The following is a 24566-nucleotide window of genomic DNA, read 5'->3' as shown; positions in this document are numbered from 1 at the left end:
GTGGAAAACAAGCGATGCGTTGCTCCTGAGACCCTGGGGAGGCGATGCGACAACCCCGCTGCAGCAGCGGGCGGGTTGCGACGAATCTGGTCTGTATGGGGAGGATGGCGGACTTGTATGGATTCCGATGCGTAGGTTCCGTGGGAAGTTTTCTCTCGCAAAGGCATGATGCGATGATCTTTGGAGTTGCGACGATCTCCAGGGCGACGATGCACGGACCAGAGGTGATCTCTCTCTCGCAGCTCCTCGATGCGATGGCTTCTGCGACGACACTCACAGCGACGTGATGCGGTCCGCAAGCAAGCGGTGCGGCAATCTCACCCAGCGACGACAGGCTCTGCGATGACACTCGCAGCGATGGTAATCTTCCCGCACCACTCTGGTGCGTCCCGCAAACGAAGGATGCGACGGCTCTGGCAGCGGCAACAGGCGCTACGACGATCTCGACCTTCGTAGCGGCGGGAATTTTGTTGCACTGTCGGGAATGCGCTCTGCAAGCGAGCGATGCGACAAAACTTGCAGAAATTCTTTAAAAGCTTGGTTTCCAGCTTCCCAACACAGGTACAACTTCTAAAGGCACCACACATGGGCCATGCACTCAAGGAAGGACAGAACTCTCTCAGTAGAGTTCAGGGAATCTGCGGGTGAAGTCCTTTTGTTCCTGGGACTTCAGAACAGGGAGCCAGCTCTTCCCAGGCCCTTGGAGATTCCTTCAAGACAGGGGACACAGCACAAAACAAAGTCCTTCCCCTCTCCTTGGCAGCAAAGCAACAGCAGGTCAGTCCAGCAGAGCAACAGCAGGTCAGTCTTCCGTCTTCAGTTTCAGCTTTCTCCTTGGCAGAGGTTCCTTCTTGATTCCAGGATGATCTAATTTTCTCTTGTCAGGGGTCCTGTAATTATACCCCTAAAAGTCTTTGTTCTCTTTGTGCAAGTGGGCCCTGAGCCCGGTCTGAACCAGTTCTGGGTGTTCCTCGAGCACTTTGTTTTCCTGGCTTCTCCTTTCCTTTCAGAGTGAGGGGCAGGGTCGTCAGTCGCCCAGCAGGAGGTGGAGCCAGCATTGTGGAAGGTAGGTACAGCCCTATTCAGGCCCAGGGGCTATCTCCTCCCACCACTCAAGTTGCAAATGCAGTCATTCAGCCTAGGGCTGAATCAGCCAGCCTCCTGGGGAATCCCCAGCCCCTGTCACTCTCAAAACAGACAGTCAATTCACAAACAGGCAAAGGCACACAGAAAGGTCAGACAAGAGAACAGCAACTTTCTAAAAGTGCTGTTCTAAAAACAGGATTTAAAAACAACCTTTCCTAAAAGATGTGTTATTAAATTCTGAGTTCAGGGATACTAGACTTTTATGTCCTATCTTGCTCCTATGTGAAGATATGCTGGTAGCCACTGTAGCCAGCATCCCCCATGATAGCCTATGGAGCATGATAGCCTTGCAGCTGTGAAAAACGAAAATGGCTGTAATTCATTACCAGAGCATGTCACCTGCACAAGTACATGCTCTACCTTTCACATACACTGCACCCTGCCCAAGGGGGTACCTTGGGCCTTCCATAGGGGTGACCAATGTGCACAGAAAGGGAAGGGTTAGGCCTGGTCAGTGGGGACACTGACCAGGAGGACATGGCAGTTCACAGATTGCACACAGGCACTGCGGTGGCAGGCCTGAGACACCATTTTAGGGCTACTTATGTGGGTGGCACAATCAGTGCTGCAGGCCCACTAGTAGCATTTGCCATCACCAGCCCTGGCACACTCAGTGCACTTTACTTGGGACTTCTTGGTAATACAAATATGCCAATCATGTATATCCAATCACAATAACAATTTACACAGAGAGCATATGCACTTTAGCACTGATCAGCAGTGGTAAAGTGCCCAGAGTCCTATTGCCAACAGCCACAGGTCAGGAAAAACAAGGGAGGAAGAAGCAAAACGTTTGGGGATAACCCTGCAAAAATGGCCAGTTCCAACATTCACCAAGAACCAGAGGAACCCAGAGCCAATAACTGCGCTGGGTCTTTGAATGACTTTTCATTGTGTACCGGGTATATAGCAATTCATTTATTAAAATATAAAGAGTGAAAAATAGGTATCAAGGACACCTATGTATTTCCAAAATGGGAAAAAATATAGAGTTTAGAAGCAGTAGCCATTTGCTCATCTCCGAAATTGTAGAAACCCATACTAGCATGTGAATTATAGGACATTTTTCAAAGTGACATCTTTTTTGCACATTGTCTTACATTTGAAAGGCAGAGATGCATACAAACTCAATACGGAATATCAGTTGCTCTACAAATTTGTGTTCCTCTAAGTTTCCCATAAAAATGGTACCTCACTTGTGGGAGTAGGATTAGTGCCTGCGTCAGGAAATGGGCCAAACTGCAATGTGGACACACCACATTTTCACAGAAAAAACTGACCCTTTTTTTACAGTGTTTAGCTGTGGATTTTGAACCCTAGCTCTGCTGGAACCTGGGGAAATCTAGCATACCTGTACAGTTTTAAAAAGTAGGCACCCAGTGGAATCCAGGAAGGGGAGACTTGTGCAGATCTCACCAGGTTCGGTTACCCAGTACCCCTTCCAAACCTCAAACTTTGAAAAAAAACACAATTTCCTCACATTTCTGTGATGGGAAGTTCTGGAATCTGCATGGATCTACAAAATGTCATGCACCCCGAATTCCCCAAAGCCTTCCAATAAAAATGGTACCTCACTCATGTGGGTAGGCCTAGTGCCCGCCACAGGCAAAATGCAACGTGGACACACATCAAATGTTTAGAGTGAAAATTACCCTTTTTTCTCAAAGTGCCTAGCTGTGAATTTTTAACCTTAGGCATGCCGACACCTAGGGAAACCTAGCAAACCTATACATTTTTTAAGGGTTGAGTTGTGTGGCTATCACCAGGTTCTGTTACTCTCCTGCAAACCTCAAAATTTGTCGCAAAAAATACAATTTCCGTACATTTCTGTGAGGAAAATTTCTGGAATCTACGTGGATCCACAAAGTTCCACCCACCTCACATTCCCCAAAGTCTTCTGATAGAAATCATACCTCACTTGTGTGGGTAGGCCTAGTGCCACGACAGGAAACATGCCAAAACGTAACGTGGACACACCCCATTTTTACAGTGAAAACTGACTCTTTTTTTTCAAAGTGCCTAGCTGTGTATTTTGAACCTGGGGAATCGTGGTAAACCTATACATTTTTGAAAACTAGACACCCAGGGGAATTCAGGAGAGGGTGGCTTGTGAGGCTCTCATCAGGTCCTGTAGCTCAGAATCCCTTGCAAACCTCAAACTTTGTCACATAAAACACATGTTCCTCACATTTCTGTAATGGAAAGTGCTGGAATCTACGTGGGCCCAGAAGATTCCACCCACCCCGCATTCCCGAAAGTCTCCCAATAAAAATAGTACCTCACTTGTGTGGGTAGGCCTAGTGCTCGCGACAGGAAACGGCCCAAAACACAACTTGGACATACCACATTTTTACTGTAAAAACTGACCCTTTTTTTTGCAAAGTGCCTAGCTATGGATTTTGAACCCTAGCTCTGCCGGCACCTAGGGAAACCTAGCAAACCTATACATTTTTTAAAACTAGACACACAGGGGAACACAGGAGGGGGTGACTTGTGTGGCTGTCACCAGGTTCTGTTACCCAGAATCCCTTGCAGACCTGAAAAACTACTGGCCCATCTCGCTCCTCCCCTTCGCTGCCAAAGTCATATCGAGGCTCGTGAACACCCAACTGACCGCCTTTGTCGAATATAACTCCATCCTAGATGCCTCCCAATCTGAATTCCGCAGCAACCACAGCACTGAGACCACCCTTCTAGCCACCACTGATGACATCCGCATGCTACTGGACCAGGGACACACGGCGACCCTAATCCTGCTAGACCACTCCACGGCCTTCAACACCGTGTCACACCGCACACTCACAGCCAGACTTCACGACGCAGGGATACAAGGAGCTGCCCTACACTGGACCCAATCCTTCTTCTCCGGCTGAACACAGAGGATCAGACTCCCACCCTTCCGCTCCAAACCCACCGATATCACCTGCAGGGTACCCCAGGGATCATCTCTCAGCCCTACGCTCTTCAACATCTACATGGCCCCCCTCACCCCCATTGTCAGACAGCATGGGCTCAGCATCACATCCTACACCGACAACACACAGCTCATCCTGTCCCTCACGAAAAATCCCGAAGACACCAGACTCTGCTTTCAGGAAGGAATGAAGAATGTGGCAACCTGGATGAAGGAAAGCTGTCTGAAACTCAACTTAAAGACAACCAAGGTCCTCATCCTCGGACCCTGCTCCACCGCCTGGGACAACACCTGTTGGCTGCCTGTCCTTGGGATCCCACCCACCCCCACTGACCACGCCCGGAACCTCGGCATCATCCTCAAATCCTCCCTGTCCATGAACCGCCAGATCAACGCTGTTGCCTCCACCAGTTTCAACTGCCTTCGCATCCTCCATAAGTCCTTCAAATGGTTCCCCTCTGACTGCAAAAGGACCGCCACCCACGCACTCATAACCAGCAGACTTGACTACGGCAACGCCCTCTATGCCGGAATCAACAGAACTCTTCTACACAGACTCCAAACCATCCAGAACGCCACAGCCAGACTTGTCCTCGGAACTCCACGGTTCAAGCACATGTCCCAACACCTACGCACCCTCCACTGGCTCCCCGTCAAGAAGAGAGTCACTTTCAAACTCATCACTCACTCCTACAACAACATCGGACCGAAATACCTCAACAAGAGATCCTCTTTCCACACACCAAAGAGAAATCTTCGCTTTACCAACCTCGCTTCGGCAGATGTTCCCCGCATCCACAGAAACAAAACCGGAGGAAGAGCCTTCTCCTACATCGCAGCCAAGCCCTGGAACGAGCTCCCGCCGGTGAACATCAGACGCTCCCCGACCCTGCACACGTTCAGGAAGAAGCTCAAGACTTGCCTCTTCGTCTGATCCGGAGCTGTCTCCCCCTCCCCCCCCCCGCCCAGTGGCTTGAGACCCTCATGGGTGAGTAGCACCCTATAAGAACCCCTGATTTATTGATTGATTGAAAACACATTTTACTCACATTTCTGTGATGGAAAGTTCTGGAATCTGTGTGGATCCACAAATTCCACCCACCCCGAATTTTCCCAATGTCTCTCAATAAAAATGTTACCAAACTTGTGTGGGTAGGCCTAGTGCCGGAGACAAGAAAATGGCCAAAACACAAAGTGGATACACCACATTTTTACAGTGAAAACTGACAATTTTTTGGCAAAGTCCCTAACTGTGGATTGTGAACCTTAGCTCTGCTGGCACCTAGGGAAACCTACCAACCCTATACATTTTTGAAAATTAGACACCCAGGAGAATCCAGTATGGGTTGACTTGTGTGGCTCTCACCAGATTCTATTACCAAAAATCCCTTGCAACCCTCAAACTTTGCCAAAAAAACCTAATTCTCTCCACATTTCTGTGATGAAAAGTGCTGGAATCTACGTGGAGCCACTAACTTCCACCCACCCCGCATCCTTTAAAGTCTTCCGATACAAAATGGTACCTCACTTGTGTGGGTGGGCTAAGTACCTGCTGCAGGGAAGGGCATTGTAGAGATTTCAAAATTACCTATCACAAAACCCATGGTTTTGCAAAGGGACTCACATGGTTTTTTTGGCCCCACACTCAGTGGCCATCTATTTATTTATTTATTTATTTATGGATTTTATAAAGCGCACGGCTACCCCCAACGGGGGTGTCCCGGCGCTAAAATTATCTGCTGGAGGAGAAGAGCAATCTAAATAGAAGCGAATAGCCAAGTTTTCAGGCGTCTTCGGAACAGAGCTTCAGATGGGGCGAATCTAAGGTCGATCGGTAAGCTGTTCCAATGTTTGGCAGCTAGGACAGCAAATGCTCTGCCACCCATTCTTGAGCGACGGAATCTAGGCACAAGCATGAGACGCAGGTTGTTAGAACGAAGGTCTCTGACTGAGTGAGACAGTCTCAATCTCTTTCTTAAGTATTCTGGGCCAGAGCCGTTCAGAGCTCGATAGGCCAGAACAAGCGTTTTAAATTTGATACGGTTGGCTATTGGGAGCCAATGGAGTTCTTTGCGAAACGCAGAGATAGAGTGTCTGTATGGGATGTTGCCAATCAGTCTTGCCGCAGCATTCTGAACCACTTGCAGGCGTTCAATTTGATATAAAGGGGCCCCAGCATATAGACTGTTGGCATAATCCAGATGGGCAGTAATTAAGGCCTGAGTGACGGTTCTGCGAGCCTCCATTGGCAGAAATGGAAAGATCTTTCTCATCATTTTTAGTTTGCCAAAGCAAGTCGCAGTAACCTTGTTGATTTGAGGGCTACAGGAGAGGGTATCATCAATTGTGAACCCAAGATTGCGGGCAGAATGGACCGGGACTGGAGGGGGGTTAAGTACCGTTGGCCACCAAAGTGGGGGTGGAATGGTCATTTTTTGATTAAAAAACAAGACCTCAGTCTTGTCGGTATTAAGCCGCAGGTGGTTCGAGGACATCCACAAACAGATTTCGCCAAGACAATGGCGGAAGCTGGAGAGGCTGGAGTCAGAGTGATCTCTAAATGAGAATATCAGCTGTGTGTCATCAGCATATGAGATCACTCTGACTCCGCATGCCTCCACTACCTTGGCTAGCGGGGCCAGGTAGACATTGAAAAACAAAGGACTCAGCGCTGAGCCTTGTGGGACTCCGCGTTCGAGAGGTTTGCATCCAGATTTAAAGGGTCTGAGAAGAACCCTCTGTGAGCGTTCCAAAAGAAAAGAACAGACCCATGCCAGGGCAGTGCCGCTCAGTCCAATCTGCTCCAGTCGGCCTAGAAAAATTTGGTGGGACACCGTATCGAAAGCGGCGGATAGGTCGAGAAGGACCAGCATGGCCTCCTCGCCCTTATCCACACATTCTCGTACAGTCTCCGAAACCTCTAGTAATGCGGTCTCCGTACTGAAACCAGCACGGAAGCCGGACTGGGAATCATGTAGCAGAGAGTTGGTCTCTAAGTACTCTGCAAGTTGTAGTTGGACTGCCTTCTCCAAAACCTTTGCGGGTTTCGGAAGAAGGGAAATGGGCCGATAGTTACTGAATTGCATGGGGTCAGCATCTGATTTCTTTAGGATGGGCACAAGAAGGGCCTCCTTCCACGCAGAGGGGAATTGGCCTAATCGTAAGGAGGCATTCCAGATGGTAGTGAGTGGCTCCAGCAATAGGGTAGACAGTTCACTCATGATTTTTGGGGGGACTGGGTCTAGCGGGGAGCCCGATTTGCACTGTAAAAATAATTTAAGTGCAAGGTCAGGAGTAAGATCCTTAATAGAGTCTAGTGAAGGAGCAGTATCATGGGTGGTAGAGGCCAAGGGGAGGGGAGGGGCAGGTGGAGGAAAGGAGGATGCAATTTTTAAAAAAATTTCTTGAAAGAAATCAGATAGTCCGTTGCAAAGAGACTGGTTGGCTAAGTTGTTAGGAGTCATGGCAGGAGGTTTTACAAAATCTTTAACAATTTTAAACAGTGTCTTTGCTGAATTGTCTGCGGCTTTTATTTGGGAGGCAAAGAACTCTGTCATGGCAGATTTTTTTAATTTGATGAATTTCTTAAGGGCCATTCTGTAGATAGTTTTAGCCTCAGCATCATATGTCCGTCTCCAGCAGCGTTCTAATTTTTTGCAGTGACTTTTCTCTTTATGTAAAGCAGCTGAGAACCAGGGAGCAGAGGGGCGAGATCTTGCGGATGATACTGGTAGAAGTGGGGCAATTTCATCAACCGCAGCCGATAAGGTCGTATTGAATTTGGTGACGCAGTCGTCGATATTTACCACTTGAGACTCCAGAGGGCAACTAAATAACGGCTCTAAGGCAGTGCAGGTGATCTTGTGCCATTTTCTCCTGTAGTCTGTTCCCAATTCCACCGGGGTAGGTGCCTGAGGGAGTGGAATATCCACCCTGAGTAGGAGATGATCGGACCAAGTAAGGGGGAGGGAAGGATAAATAATGGTCCCTGGGAGGTTGGAAAAAATAAGGTCCAGTGTGTGGCCAGCGACGTGCGTTGGACCTTGGATTAGTTGCATCAGACTCAGGCTATGAAGGGCGTCGAGGAAACGAGTGGCTTGAATGCAGGTGGGATCATCTACATGGAGGTTGAAATCTCCTAATACAATAAAGTGCGGGTGCTTGAGGGATAAATCCGTGATAATGCTTACCAACTGAGATAATGCGGAGGGAGAAGCTTTAGGGGGATTGTAGACTAAGATGCCAGTTAGGTAAACTGCCGCTAGGTCAGCAATAGAAAAATACATAGCTTCAATCAGTCCAATGTTAGTAATTTTTTTAATGGTTATATTAAGGTGGGATTTGAACAAAATGGCAAGACCACCTCCCGTTTTTCCCTCTCGGTTAACACCCAAGAAGCGATAATCCGGGGGGGTGGCTAGATAGATATCCGGGTTAGAAGTATCTTTCGTCCATGATTCTGTAAGGAATAGAATGTCCCAACTGTAAGTGGTCAGAATCGACCAAATTTCATTGGCGTGACGAGGAAGGGATCTACAATTAATCAGTGCTAGTTTTAAAGTGCGAGCAGCCGGGGCGGGAGAGAGAGGTAAGGTACGTTCGCTCCAAGGGGGGAGAGATATGTGGCACTGAGGACAATTAAAGGCATGTCCGTCCAAGTTGTTAGGGGGGCAGCGAGCTGAAGTGGAACAAGAGCCCGCTCCTATTTGTAATAGCTGTTCCCTAGAACAACTTACGCAGGACTTGGTAGTTGCCTGAGCAGGGGGACTGGCCCTAGGCCCGTGCCAGGCGCGGACGGGCGCAGACGGGCTTGCCTTAGGGAACACTACCAAACCCAGACATCTTTAAAAAGTAGACACCTGTGGGAGTTCATGGAGGTATGGCTTGTATGGACCCCCCAACGATTTCCTATCCAAAATCCCCTGCAAACCTCAAATTTAGTGGGGGCATTGGCATGCCAATTCTGGGCAGCCTCCACTCCTACATACAAAAATGCCAGTGTAATCCCTGGTGCCTTGTCTATTGACCCCAACTGCCTCCTGGAGGGGCAGAACGAATTTGGCATTTTTTGAGGGGGTGGAGGCATTGACATGCCCAATCTGGACAGCCCCCACCCCTGACCATTAAAAAAATATTGCATGGCCTGGTGGGTTTTCAGCCCGCCCATGGAGGCAGATACGGGGCTATTGCCCCCACCTGCCTCCCAGGGGCAGAAAGACTGTTCCAATTAGTTTTGGGGTAGGGGTATTGGCATACCCATTCTGTGCAGCCCCCACCCCTATGTAATAAAAAAAATCCCTGGTGCCTACTGGGCTTTCTGTCCCCCCCAGGAGGCAGATAAGGGGCTACTGCCCCATCTTCCTCTGGGGGGGCGTAGAATGACTGTGGCTTTTTTTGGGGGGGGGGGGGCATTGACATGCCCATTCTGGACAGCCCCCACCCCTGACCATTAAAAAAATATTGCATGGCCTGGTGGGTTTTCAGCCCCGCCCATGGAGGCAGATACGGGCTATTGCCCCCACCTGCCTCCCAGGGGGCAGAAAGACTGTTCCAATTGATTTTGGGGTAGGGGTATTGGCATGCCCATTCTGTGCAGCCCCCACCCCTATGTAATAAAAAAAAATCCTGGTGCCTAGTGGGCTTTCTGTCCCCCCCAGGAGGCAGATAAGGGGCTACTGCCCCATCTTCCTCTGGGGGGGGCGTAGAATGACTGTGGCTTTTTTTTGGGGGGTGGGGGCATTGACATGCCTATTCTGGGCAGCCCCAACCTGAACTTTGAAGAAAAAAACATCCCTGGCGCCTAGTGGACTTTCTACCCCCTCCCGGGGCAAATTTTCACAGAGGCAAACGAACAGCATAACATATCCCCCAACTGTCAAGGACTTGGAGCGGAACATGCATCAATTATTACATAGGTCTTCCTGAGGCCTGGGCCGAAACATAATGCCAATGCAGTCTTTTTCCTTTCATTGTTTGCATCAACATGAAAACCCACCAGTTGAACTTCTGGATCAAGCCTGTTCCACCCTCCGTCAGCTAAGAATCTCCCACTTTTCCTCACTGTCTCTCTTTCCTCACTTTTCTCCAGGGTTGCTAATCTTCTCGAATTTGCATGGGCACCCTCTTGCCTGGTACACCAGTTTTTCTGCTCCCATACACTAATTCATGTCTTCCTCCCACTCCCGTATGATAGGTGTAGGAAAGTGTCCCTTTTTGCATGGTTGCCCCCCACTTTTTGCCTGATGTTTGATGCTTCTTGACTAAGTGTGCCCTGGGTACCTACTAATCAGGTACCCAGTGCCTATGTTCTTTCCCCAAAACTAAACCCTTGCTCCCACATTGGCACTCCGCTGGCCTACATATAAGTCCCAAATTAAAAGGTGCCTGGGGCTCCAAGGGCCTTGGAACCTGAGATAGTCTCACAGGGCTTAATCATATATTTTGCCACCCTCAGGAACTCCTCCGCCGATCCATACACCCTGCCACTGCAGTCTGTGTGCCAGGGGCAGAGCCTAAAACTACAGGTCGACATGACACAAATCGATGTGTGCCACACCCACCAAAACCCTGCCTCTAGTAGGCCTTACAGCCCTTAGGCAGGGTGCACTATACCACAAGTGAGGGCACAGTTGCATGAGCCCTCGGCCCCTACCGTACCTGTGCCATTTACAGGTGTTTGTAAGTGCAGTGAAGCCATTTTAGACCATGGGCTGGGAGTTTGGCACCCCGGACTCCACAGCTCCATGATGGCTTTAATGAAGACTGAGAAGTTTAGTACCAAACTTCTCAGCCCATGAAACCCACACTGATGCCATAGACTCATGAGGCTTGAGCCAGGAGCGGAACACAGCGTCTTTGCTCTTTTGCAATCTGCTCGTATTTTAATAGTATTTTAACCTGCTCGTGTTATATTAGAGGCTGTTGCTGGGGGGGGAGTCCGCAGTACTCTCTGTGATTGTTTGGAGCGGGACCACCATTTTGGGGTTAGTGTAGTTCAGCGGGCTAGTTTTCAACCCCTGACACTACATACGGACGTGGTAAGACGAATGCGCAGCGGACACACGCAGGGGGAAGGCAAGCCCATCTGCGTCCGTCCACACCGCCGCCAGATGCCAGACCTTCTGCTCAATCTACAGTTGCCCCGCGCAAGTATTCACACACTGTGCTTTTGTCTTTCGACACTAAATGCTCTACTTCTGCCTGGATTCCCCCACCTGGTTCCTTTAAGTGCAAGCAATGCCCCTTTCAACTCCAAATAGATATGTTAGGCTCACTCCCTCTGTATTTAGTTGAGTTTAAGTTTCTAAGCCTTAATTGCCGGTCGCTGGCTAGGTACCATGCTGAGGTCTTCGACTTACTAATAGATGAGTCTCCAGATGTATTATTCTTAATCTTGGTTGGCTCTTCCTCAAGGCGTTATCATGAACCAAGTTAACAGATCAGGTAATGGGGGGGTGCATTGCAGTAATTCACAAGGAGTTTTACCACTGCAGTTTATTAAAGGAGGACATCCATGACTGCAAAAGCGCCCTTTTCAAAATAACATTAAATCAAATCTCACTGTTACTGGTCTTCTTATTTATCAACCTCCAGGGCCATCTAAAGTGTTTAGGGAAGAACTGCTGAATAAAGTTATCTTCTTTGCCAGCAAAGCGGCAAATTTTACTATTTTAGATGACCTCAATTTACATCTTGAAAACAATGGCAAATCGGAGATCGACAGTTTCCTGGCAGATTTAGAGGCCTGTCAATTGGCTCAATGTGTCTCTAATAGCACACATGTAAAAGGCCACCTGTTGGACCCTATATTTTCGAACTTAAGTTCCTTAAAGGTTCTGTTGCCAATCCCTGTGGTCTGGACAGATCATTTTCTCATAACTTTTTCCCTGCAGTGGCAAGGAAAACCTACATTGAACTGCTCTTTACCAGTTTTAAAACATCCTTGGCACAAGTTATACATAAATCATTTCTTGATTTACTGTTAAGCCACAAGCCTCAGCTTCCACCTGATATTGATGATGCAAATACGCTTTTTCGGGATTGGCTGACTCAAGTTGTGGACAGTTGTATCCCTGCCAAATTGAGTGTTAAAAAAAGAGGGCAGTCTAATCCCTGGTTTAATGAATCGCTGATTAAAGCTAAAAAAGACTGCAAAGAACTTGAGTGCACTGGGAGGCACGCTTATGATGTTGAAGCAAAAAATAAAACCGAGCATCTATGAAGCTCTATCATAAACTGGCCCGGAGAGCCAGAGCAGAGTTTATGGCCGGTAACATCTCGACAAGCAATAAACCCTCTAAAACAATCTTCACCCTGCTCAAGGTTATGAAGAGTTCTGGGTTGAAGGTTGACTCACCTGTCATCTCAAATCACCAGTGTGACGACCTGGCCAGTTACTTTTTGAATAAGATGGAAAAGATATATAAGAGTTTTCCACCGGTCACTGGCATCACTGACCTTATGGAAAGGCATGGGGGTATTGGATCCACTGTGATCGGAGCACTTTCGTCTTTCCCCCTGCTGTCTCTCACTGAATCTGAGTTCCTCTGTCTGAAAATTAAATCAGGCTCCCCTGCCGACCCTTTGAAACCCATTCACTTTCGTCAGTTTCATACCCTCATCACACCAGTGAGTAGGGACTTGGTTAATCTATCTTTAACCACAGCGTCCATACCATCTGCGTCAAAGCGCACTAAAGTTATACCTCGCCTGAAGAAACCGTCACTAGATCCATCTGAGCTGGGTAATTACAAGTCCTATATCCCAGCTACCATTCCTGGCAAAGGCGGTAGAATCTCATGTAAATACTGTGATTACAGAGTTTATCGAGCTAAATGAAATCTTAGATCCCTCGCAAAACGGTTTCAGATCTCGCCACAGCACCGAATCTGCTTTGCTGGCAGTGATGGAAGAAATCTGTGGTAGCCGTGATGTCGGAGATTATTATCTATATAAGAATATCCATTAAATAATGTAATCCCCAATATCTCTGTTTTTGGATAGGCCAAAAGAGAGTCAAAGATCCCCCAGAGCCTTAAAAAGAGTATTCTCGAAATAGACAGTATTGATAATGCCAAAGTGTGAGCTGATCTCGGCTCCCAAGAGAGGAATTCTGGAAACAAAACACCTAACCCCCCATGGTTCGCATCCCAATACTTTTACTAGTCTGGACATAAACGTTGCTAGAAAGTAGATACGTAAATCCAGTCATGGTCACTGCAACTAACCCTAGATGTAGTGGGTGGAGTGTGGCTATGCAGAGCGCCACGGAGTTGAGACCAAGCTCCATGAAAGTCTGCGTAGCTCCGCTACGTCACCCGCCTCCCACCTCCCACCTGCCCTATTAACAATTGGTAAAAACTTTTTTAAAAAGAGTTAAAAGTAAATAAAAACGCCTTACCTTAGCTGCGCCGTCCCCGGACTGCCCTCTTCCTCTTCATCACGTTCTTGGTAAAAACAGCGCATCCGCGGGTGCCTGGGCATGTGCAGTTTTCACCAAGAACGTAATGAAGAGGAAGAGGGCAGCCTGGGGACGGAGCAGCTGAGGTAGCAGTTTTTATTTACTTTTAACTCTTTTTTAAAACGTTTTTACCAATTGTTAATAGGGCGGTGTGTGGCGGGGGCTAGCCAACTCTGCTCCGCCGCAGAGTGTGTGGAGATTTCCCTACTTCGTGTTCTCATCGGAACGCGGAGTAGGCAAATTTCCACACACTCTGCCGGCGGAGCGGAGTTCTCCGCACACGGTTAACTGTCACATATGTATGTTAACCTTAGGCTTTTTATACCCCCCAGATGATTTTTTGCCACATAGCCTCAGTCTGTGGAAAAAAACCTTTAGCTAAATGCAAAGGTATGCCCGCAAGAGGTATAGTTAGAAAGGGAGAATAATCGTCTTGATTAAGTTGCATGGAATGATTAGACCTATGTGAAAATAATGCCACTTAATCAATATTGCCTGCGTTCTACTATATAGTACGCCATCATTTGATTCCCTTACATCCTCCATTTTTACAGAGACTTCGATTCCCAGGTAGGTGCCCATTTGACTCATCACCTATTATCCCAAGAATGGACAATGCTGGTGAGGACTAGGGTCTTATCAAAGTTTAGTTTGTACCCAGAGAATGCCCCACACTCATTAGCCAATTTTTCAATAGCTGCCAGAGAATCCTCTGTGGCAGAGGTCATGATGATAATGTCGTCTGTATACACAAGCACTTTGAGCTCAAGTTGATGTATCCGCAGCAAAGCAATATTCCTCAAGGTCTTGAGGACTTGAATTTAAGGTTCAATTTAATGGGCAAAGAGCAAGGTGAAAGTGCACATCCCTTTACGGATGCCACGATTTATCTAAATTAGGTAGGTAGAAGACCCTGAACACAAAACCCTTGCCTTAAGATTCTGGTAAAGCTTTTGAACCAAAGCAATAAAACACGGCCCAAACCCTTGCACAGCCATACTGCCCTAAGAAAAGGCCTTGAGCCCCAGTCGAAGGTCTTTTCAGCGTCTAACATTATTGCTCCGCCCGGATATCCCTGAGCACAGCCTGCCTCAAGAGCAGTGATAACAATATTGACATGAGCGGTGTTATCCTGCCCTGGAACAAAACCATGTTGATTCTCATAAATAACTGTAGCAAGTCTTTTTGCTAAAATCTAAGTATAAGTCTTGGAATCAGAATTAATCAAAGAAATAGGCTGATATGAATCACTAAGAAAGGGATCTTTCCCTTTCTTAGGAAAGATGACAATGTTGGCCTCAGTCCATGACCCAAGAACCTCCCTAAGTAATTCAAAAGAGTTGAATAGATCATGGAGAACCGGCACTACAAGATGTGACAAACTAACAAAGAATTCCAATGGAAGTTGATCGGTGCCACAGGCCTTGCCTCGTGCCAGCTAGCCAACAGCGTCTTACACTTCGGATGGCGATTTTTGACCTTCTATCTTATGCTATTGTGTAGAAGACAGTTTCCAATGATGGTGGACCCGAAGAAACTGAAAGATCTGGTCCGTGGAAGGGACCAATTCTTTGTCATAAAACATCTGATAAAAGCTGTGGAACTCCTCTTGCATGAGGGCAGAATTGCTCACAATAGCCCCTTGAGAGTTCTTAATCCCAGCAATAGCAGATGCATTAGCGCTGTCCAGGACCCAGAAAGATAACACTCAGCCCATTTCTTCGATAAAGAATTGTGATCTGATATAACCCTAGGATTTAAGGAAGCTCTCTGCAAATATGGACACCCTGAACCCACAACTTGTACAAGTTGAGAAGGTTCAGGAAAGCCTTCAAACTGCTGTGGGAGCAGTCAAGACCCAGATCTCATGACAGGAAGTTCAGAAGACCATACTCTCATCAAGAGTCAAAGATATGGAGAATAGGTCTCGCTGGAATAACCTCAGGGTATTGGGGATCCCAGAGGGGTCAGAGGAATAATCCTGGATGCTATATAGTTTGGTTGTTTAGTTAAGCCTTTACTACACTGCGGGGCTGAGACATGGACAGCATAATTCAGAGAACCCATCGCTATCCATTTCGGCCTCCCGTGAGGCCAACCTGATATATATGGGTTACTTCCTCCTCCATTAGGAGATAAACAGGGCTGCTAGTCCAAGATCACCAGTGAAAGCGGCTGGCCTGGACTTTTTTGTTCAATCAGATTTCTCTCATGAGATGTAGTCCTGGCACTTCAAAAGCTTGGAGCTTTGGTTTTATTACAGGAGCCAGCAATCCTATGCATCCAATACGAGTATAAAAAATGTATGAATGTTTTGAACAGCCTGAGAGTGAGGAGCGCTTAACCAAGTTCGTGGGGGGGGATAAGGAGGTTAATGGATCTTCCTTTTTTTGTTGTCTTTTTCCTCATAGGTTTCTACAGAGTTGTTTACTCAGTCTCTTGGGTACTCCTTCCCTCTTTTCTTTTTTTATTTCTCTTTGCGAATGGAAGCGTTAGATCTGCAAGGGCCAGCAGGCACCTAGTTTTGATTTCATGAATGTTTCATGAGGGTTTTTCACTTATTAATTATGGGTCTGGGGAAAAAAACATGTGGGTCATTTTGGAGGGTGTCTTGAGTGGTATCTGCCCTGCCCCTTTAGTGCTTTTCCCCAAATTAATCCTTGGTCTGGGGTGCTACGGGGGGGCAGGAAGTTAATGTACTCATGTCTACTGCCCGTCCTAGTGATATTATTTTGGCCAGGAAGTGGTAAGCCCTTTTTCTGGGCCTTTCATGAAAGGAACACGTTGGGGGAAGGCTGGGGGTGGAGTGGGTGGTTTCGCCAGGGTTTGGGGTCACTTTGTCTTTATAATGATTTTGTATTGTAGCATGTTAAGGCAGGTTGCTGGACAAAAATTGAGGCCTCATGGTTGTGGACGATAAAGTTGGGACCAAGAATGATTCTGTGTTGTTGTTCTCTTTCACTGTGTGCTGGTTGTTTGATCAAGAATGTCAAGATTTAGCCAGGGGTGTGGTCCAGTGACCAGCGTCTTCATATTCTTTTGTGGAATATCAATGGAATGTAGGCACCTTATAAGCAAAAATTAATTAAAGAGGTGCTACACTATCTTCATCTACATTTAGGTGGCCTACAGGAAACTCAGCTCTTGAATAAATCGGCCTCTCTTCTGGATGATTTCTCATATCAAGTCCTATCCTCAGCAGGTTTCACTTCTTTCAGAGAGGGATTACCCTATTGGCTCGGTATAAGAGCTGGAAAACTCACCAACCACTGTACAGATGTGGGTAGACGATGGCTCATAGCAACAGTCAAGAGGGGCCAACTAAGCATTATGCCATGTGTGCTCTATGGGGCCCACACTGATGATCCTGTGGGCGTTAATAGTCTGATTTCTGAGCTACATCAATGGTCAGAACCATTGATTATTTGCGGGGACTTCAGCATCGTCCTTAACCCATGGATAGAATCCTCTTTTAGTAGTTGAGGGCTAAACTCTTCTTCAAGAACCTCCTATAGCTCAAAGGAAATGGCTAGGGTTGCTTTGTTGCAAGTAATGGAATCTTATGCTTTGGTGGATGTCTGATAATATTCTCTGATGACAAAACATTGGTTTACATATTTTTTCGCCTCTCGTAAATCTTTTTTTTGGATAGACATGTTCCTTCCTACCAAGCTCTTATGCCCCATCTTAGGGCCTGATTACGAGTTTGGCAGTGCGTCGCTGGTTCTGCCCTGCTGCCGCAGCGCCAAACCCATGGTCAGGTCGCCTGCCAGATAACGAGTATTTCTTGTGTTTGGCGGGCTATTATTTGACGTTCTCAAGGCAGTGCCTCAGAAAATGGGCACCACAATTGGAACGCCAAAAACAGTTCCTGCATGGTATGGCATGTAATGACCATGCCGTGCAGGATCTGGGCTGCATGCACACAGGGGGGCACATATAGTGCCCCCTGCATGCACCCCATGGCCCTGAGATACAAGGGGGCCTTATCGGTCCCCCTTTGTTTCCTTTCCACCACAGTTTTCATGGAGGAGGAACCACCATGAAAAATGTAGCAGAGAGGAAACTTGTAATATGTTTGGTGGGATCGCAGCAGTTCCTCTGCGGTCTGTGGACTGCCAGACTCTTAATAAGCCCCTTGGTATCTCCTTGTACCCTAGGGTTATATCAGATCACAATTCTTTTTCTCTTCTCTCTTTCGTCCATCCTGACAAATGGGGACATAAACAAATGTAAGCATGTCCATCATAGGAATTGAAGATATAAGTTGGTGAGCTTTGCTGTCATTCCTAAATGTGCTCCTTAGTGTACACCATTTGATGCCAATATTTTGATGGTCAGTGTTAGGAACTTCAAAGTTAGTGACACCCAGTTAGCCATTAGTGTTGCCATAATTTGTTATAGAAGGAAGATAATGAATTCTTCATCTAGTTAATTGGAAAAATGCCTGTATCCAGTGGTTGAGGAATGAAAATAGCATAGTAATCCATTTTGAAATTCTGTAAAAACACATCCTGACTTATTTAATGAAATGCTAAAATGGACATTTATGGCGCTTGTGTTGGAAGATTATGATTGGCTCACATTGTATTTGTAGAGTAACAAGGAACGTTGAAATTACTCATATAGCCAGTCAGTTATGATAAATCATCTGAATAAATGTACATCTAATCATATTGAAGTAATTTAGAGATTTTTCTTTAATATATTGCTTTTGTTTATGATGAATCAGTTGCATTTCATAGTTAATCAGAGTTTGTTTACTCACAACTGATGCGATATCACCAGTAATTAGAAAGAATACAGATGTGCTGCCCAAAAAAGAAGCTCTGTAGACTGGTCATACTAGGCCTCGTTGCCCGGCTTAGAGGATATGTTTTTCCACAAGAAAATCTTATATATATTTATTTTGAATTAAAATTGTCAATTCATGCTTGTTTTTTAATTTATGAAGAGCAAGCATATTGCCACCCTTCTGCATATGCATAGCAAAGATGTGAATGGCTATCCTGCTACAGGACTTTTCGCTCATCAAAGCATCTCATTATTTCTGTGTATCTCTAAATTGTTGTGGAAGCAGTTTACTTTGTGAATGTTTAGCTTAAAAATATTTCACCATTGCGGGGCACGGCATCCTGAATTGCATAATCTAAATTGGATGAGTTTCATTCAGATTTCAGCTTTGGAGGTGTCTCACACAAATAAAATGTAACAGAAATACATCCATGAAGGTTAAAGGAAACACACAAATGTATAAATTATCCAACAACCCCCCCCCCCACCCACTGACATCCCCTCTTACTTAACCAGTCTCCCTCGGCATTGTACAGGGTGACACTGAACATCGCAGTTCTGTTCCCCTGTGTAATTCTGTCTAGGAATGGCCCGACTGATAGCCCTATATACACAAAAAAGAGAGCCAGGCACAACCCAGTACAAGGCCCACCTTCAGAAACCGCCATCTCTGCCCTCCACAAATGATCCCTCTCCTATCACTAGACCACACTTCCCAAATCACTCAGCTCAAGTAAGAAGTGGCTACATAATCACTAAAGTAGTCTTTAAGACAGTGTGTGGAATAACAGACGAAATAGCGTTTACCCGGAATGCTATTGGCATCAGCAATCTTTAAAGATTCACTTGCTTTGAATAGAACTTAACATTAGAAGAGAATCCCATTCCACCTAGAGATGACACACCTATGTTGACCTTTGCACTTAATAGAAGTCCCTTCAACGGAGTTCTCACTGAAGCTACAAGTGGCAAAACATGCAGCGGGCACAGTGTTATCACTTTGCAGCCATTCCTGCAGTTCTGCAGCATTCAGAGGTTTCATCTCTCCCCTACACACTGGCATGTATCTGAACCCCCCATACAATTACTGTTATCCTTATGAATATTTAATGGAGCTTTCAGTATGTATTAGATTGAGAAGCCATTAAAGTCAGTTCAAATAGACCAATACGTCTATGGAGAAAGTGATCTGGTATTACTCCTGGTCGAATCTTTCTTTTGACCAATGAGATCCAGCAATCCACAGAGGTAGATTCAAGTATTTTGGTACATGCCTCGTATCATTCATAGAGATGCAAGAATGCTGGAAGGAAGGGTTTTGCGTATTTCTTTATAGTTTATTGGACCAATTTTTGTCAGCCTTTTACAAGACCCTACTCTGCAGAGTAGATTTGAGCAATTCAAATGCGGTGCTGAACAGTTTAAGAAACTTTAAAAGACAAATGTACTTTCTATGTCAGTAGGGCGATGCTATGTTGTTGGAGAAAGATGCCCACAACTGGAGAATTAGTAGGAATTTTAGTTTTAAAAAACAGGAGTTATATGTTTTCTACTTTTTTTCCTTCTGGATGTCATTGTACTTTAATGTGTGCTTGTGTGTGAGTGTGCATGCTTCTGTATTAATGTGAGTTTTTATTTTTTGCAAATTAATCCAGCTTATTTACATTTGCATTTTTTAACACTGGTAGATGAAAGAAACATGCTGCCTGAACAGCAAATGGTTAAAAAAGTGTTTCTAGAGCTGGCATTTATAGCATGGGGGGGGGGAATCAATCTGTCGAAGGCACTTGTGTTGATGATTCTTGGCAAACCTGTTACATCCATTAGAGAATTCACATTGCCACCCATGGTAAAATACTGCCCTCCAATAATGGTAATATTTCTTGGCAACTTGTGGTCTACCTCCTAGTAACATTACAGCCCTGTGACAATAAATCCTGGCATGTTTTGGGCATCTGTGATGGTGTAAATCTCTGGCATAACGAGAGTCCTTGGAGAATGCTGGGTATTCTTGACAAATTGAGAAGTGCCATGGTCTGAATGATCTGCCATAGAAAATGAAACCAGTATGTGGCTGAGAGGGATTGGCTAAACGTGTTCTTTAGTATGTTCTTAAGTATTTCTACCTTATGTTTGTTAAGATGTCTATTCTGTAGATGATAAAGGTAGGACTATGAGTTTCCAGGATTTGCCATGTGGTCAGAGTATCCCAGAGGGTATGGATATTACCAGGACAAACAAGGCATTCCATTTGTCCACTTATGTGTGGTGTCACTAGGGACAGGAACGTTTTAAACGGCCAACATAAAGTTCAAGGCAAAACAGAAATCTTAGAAGCTTATTGTATCCAACACAAATATCTATCGTTTGGGGCACTGCTGCAGGTGATATGAAAATAACTATGTTGTTGAACAATCAAGCCAAATATTATGTTTCAGGTAGAAAGTACTGCAAGGTTACTGGAAAAAAAAGTTGTTTGAAAAATGTGTCCCAAGATAAGTGAACATGAATAGCACACAATGCAATCACCATTATGTAGTTATGTTTTAGTCACATGCTCCATTGAAAATGCTTTCTCAGATTGCACCAAGACCTTGGGCCCTGCAACAAATTGGACAAGATACTTTCCACCATGCCAAAATGTGTAGAGTTCTGCAAAGGGGAAAAAAGTTAGGAGGCGAGTTGAAAAACTTAAATATTCTAAATCTAATAAATGTCATTGTTAGCTGACCATTTGAGAGAACAGCTTGGACAATCCCTTACTCATACAAGAAGAATGTGTTTATTAACTGACTCTGGGGCATATTATCAAGGAGGACGTTAAAAATTATCGCCGGTTTAGCGGCAGAAAACTGCTGCTAAAGCACCGATAATGGGCTTGATAATATGCCCTTGAGAATTCCAATAGAAGTCCATGTTCTGGTGTGAACCTGGGCTTCTGTTGGAATTCTCCAGGGCATATTATCAAGCCCTTTATTACCGTTTTAGCAGCAGTTTTCTGCCGCTAAACCGGCGATAATTGTAACGCCGTCCTTGATAATATGCCCCAGTGTTTTTTCTAAAATTCCATATTCAACATAATCAAGCACTACTTTTTCTTTCCCTGGAGGCAACTAAATAGGATAATCCAATATTTTACTTACTATTGTCAATAAACATTTGTCTGTTTGAAATCAATATTTTCAAGTTTATTACCCCAAAGTAAATATGTAAAATAAAAAATACATCAAAGGTAACATTGAATATGGCCCACTAGCTTATAGATGGGTTCCTTTGACGTCATATACCAAAAAGGGTGGGGGGAAAGTGCTCTGCAAACATCCAAAAATAAGATTGTGCCTGAAATTGGATTGCCACTCCCAATTGGACTGGAAAACATGGTGTCTCTGTTTTGTCAAAAGTGCTGTCATTATTTACAAAATACAAAAAGAGGGTACTGGATTGTGAACAGTACAACAGTCAGATGTCTTAGGCACTTGTAAATGGTAATGTGGATATACACGTTGTGGAGATCTAGCAAGTAAAAATAAATATAATCTCTGTATCAATGGCAGAATAGTTGCAAGCTTACCTTGAAAAGTCTTGGTGATTACATAAATATGTTTACTCAGTGAAGGTGCAGAAAAGGGATGTGAAGGGAGTGTGGGATAATTTGGAAGAGTGAAAGAAAGGATGAGAGCCAGACTGCCTTGCAAATTGTGCATCGTAAATATTCATTCATGTAAAGAATTGATTGGTGACCTTTATTAGTCCTTGCAAAAACAGCATTTATTTGCCATTTATAAACCTTCAGAAACAGTCATTTCAAAACCCAGAGGCCAATAGGATTAGGATGCTGTAAAGAAGAGGTTGTACAGTTTTACTTTAGATGGGGGCCAAGGGCAAGGGATGAGATTGGCTTTTTAGACCATCCACCATTGCTAGAAGCCAACTGGATAAAATGTACTAGGAAAAAGAAAATACACAAAAACATGGTGGCCTTTGAAATACTGTCTCACTTACCCTTTCGCCAGAGTAAAGTATCAAGCTGTTATTCTTCCTCATCATTGCCTCTGTGGTGGGCCAGCGTGGCTGCTGAAGTGATAAAAAACCGCATGAGGAAAAATGTTCTCTAAGGCCCACTTCCATTATCTACACAACACCATGCCCATAAAGAAATACCCTCATCAAAGTGTTTAGCAGCGCCCACGTTTAAGAAGGTGATTTTATCTACTGGATGCAATCTCATAAATTGTATGACAAGCAAGTGCATGTAAATGTAGAAATATGGTTGTGGTTAAAACTGGCGAGCCAACAAATATCCAATGTGTATGAAGATCTATGCCTATTGAACTTATCTACACTTTATTTGTAGGTTGGGTGGGTGAGGGAGGAAGTGCCAGAGAATCGAATGGGGAAGCTAATAGAAGAGTGACGTCTAATCCAGCCATAAGGGGAAAGAAGAGGAAAGGGGAAAGAATTTGCCAGAAAAGAAGCATAGTGGAATAGTGAAGTGGGCTTAATGACAGCGCAACAAGTGGAGATACTAGATGATGGTCCAAATTTTAGAGGTATTATTGGTTAGTGAGAAATGCTAGGAACAGCTTTGTTTAGAGGCTGGTCAGGTTAGTTATAGATTGAGAGCAGGGTGTGAGAAATAACATTTATAGTGGATCCAATGTTAGAGAACAGGCATGGAGGGCAACTGAAACACCCAAATACCTGGCTCCTATTCCTCCATTAAAATACTTTTTAACTTACGCATACTCTTCCAGCAATATGATGTGGGATGCGCAGAATCAATGGAAAACTCCTCTGTCCCAGGCGGTGTCTAGAAAGGCATACAGGAAGCTGTAAAGAATCCAAAAAAGATTTCAGCAAAATTAAGGCCAACTCCAGCCTCCACTAATGAGGCTCACGTTCCTTCTTAGCCCACTACTTTGTATTTGAGGATATCAAACTATTAATATTGTCCTACCATTTTATAACAAAAACATGCTTGAATATATATGTATTATGTGTATATCATCAAGTTATACACACACAGACACATACATAAATGTATATAACATATATACATTTATATATAGATATATTTTGAAATATATGTATACATGTGGGTACAGAAGCTAGCCAACTATTCACTCAGTATGGCCCTTTCGTTTGGGTTGAGTATCCCTCTGTTCAAAATACATCTTTGGAAAACTCCCCTGGGAAATAATGAAGTCCACATAAACCTGTTTAGTTGTGCAGGTTTAGATGAGTCGAAGCTCAGTGAATCTCATGTCAGGTGTTTTCTTGCACCTGAATGTGTATTCAGAATGTGTGAAGCTGCAACAGTCACTAAAGTCTTCTGAATATGATAATCTAAGTGTTTCAAAAGACTACAGAATAGATACACATTGCATGGTGTGTGCATGTGTGTGCTTTCCCTAAGATGTCTCTAGCATTCCTCTAAGACCTTGGTAGTCCAGCAACATCTTATGAAGCTTGCAGGATTCCACAAGCTCCTTGAGTGACTGGGCCTAAATCAGCAGAGCTGGAGGAGGCTTCTTAGGTACCAAGGAATATTTATCATGCATTAAAAGTTACTCTGGCAGAGTAGTTCCATGTATTATGGCAGCTTTGGGTGCTAAGCTTCAATAATGCAATCTTGATTCTCGATCTTCCTACCAAACTAGTCCGTGACACATTTCTGGTCTGTCAATACCATGTCCTGGTCTTATCATCAAGGAGTACAAAGATTAAAATTAAGTCAGTAGATCATGGTAAGAGTGATGAAAGAGTTTGGTGGCTCTGGCAGAGGGCATCGAATTAACTGCAGATATTTCTGAAAATGTTGTATTCCAAATCTTGTATTATAAAAGGCATCATAATTCTTTTAGACTTGTTTGTGAAATATATGTAAAGGACACCATATTTCTACTTGTGAATGACATTAAGATGGGTGCTGCCATTAAATATGCATTTACAAAGCCAGGGAAAGTCCTATTTACTTTTGCACAGTTGAAGTTTGTACAAGCCATCAGTCTGGGTCTACTTCATTAGGAGAAAGTTTGCTTTCTGGTGGTGATGAGATAAACAGTTTCAACGGTTTGCTTGGAATTTATAATTCATCTAGAAGATTGCGGTGTCTTTTATATTGAGAGTGTGAATGGCGAGTTCCGCTGGTAATGTTAGAATCAAAAACGAAAGAAACAGCAGTGATTCACATACAATCTTCCTTATTCATTTTGGCTATGTGTATATGGTAGTATTGCATAAACTACGCTG

The 24566-nt window shown here is 44.9% G+C and overlaps 1 protein-coding gene across 1 annotated transcript in view; it reads right to left on the bottom strand.

The window, feature by feature from the left end:
* LOC147708716 (uncharacterized) overlaps positions 1–24566 on the bottom strand; it is a 295811-nt gene that overhangs the window by 10210 nt on the left and 261035 nt on the right. Inside the window, exons 20-21 of the mRNA XM_086927368.1 lie at positions 23055–23144; positions 22317–22388 (exon numbers count right to left, since the gene is read on the bottom strand). Coding sequence (XP_086783494.1) covers positions 22317–22388; positions 23055–23144 — 162 coding nt within the window. The remainder of the gene's footprint in view (positions 1–22316; positions 22389–23054; positions 23145–24566) is intronic.

This window comes from Lissotriton vulgaris, chromosome 6, assembly GCF_964263255.1.
Source record: "Lissotriton vulgaris chromosome 6, aLisVul1.2, whole genome shotgun sequence".
Taxonomy (NCBI): domain Eukaryota; kingdom Metazoa; phylum Chordata; class Amphibia; order Caudata; family Salamandridae; genus Lissotriton; species Lissotriton vulgaris.
Note: the sequence above shows the minus strand (reverse complement) of the source record. Positions and strands in the feature narration are given on the sequence as shown.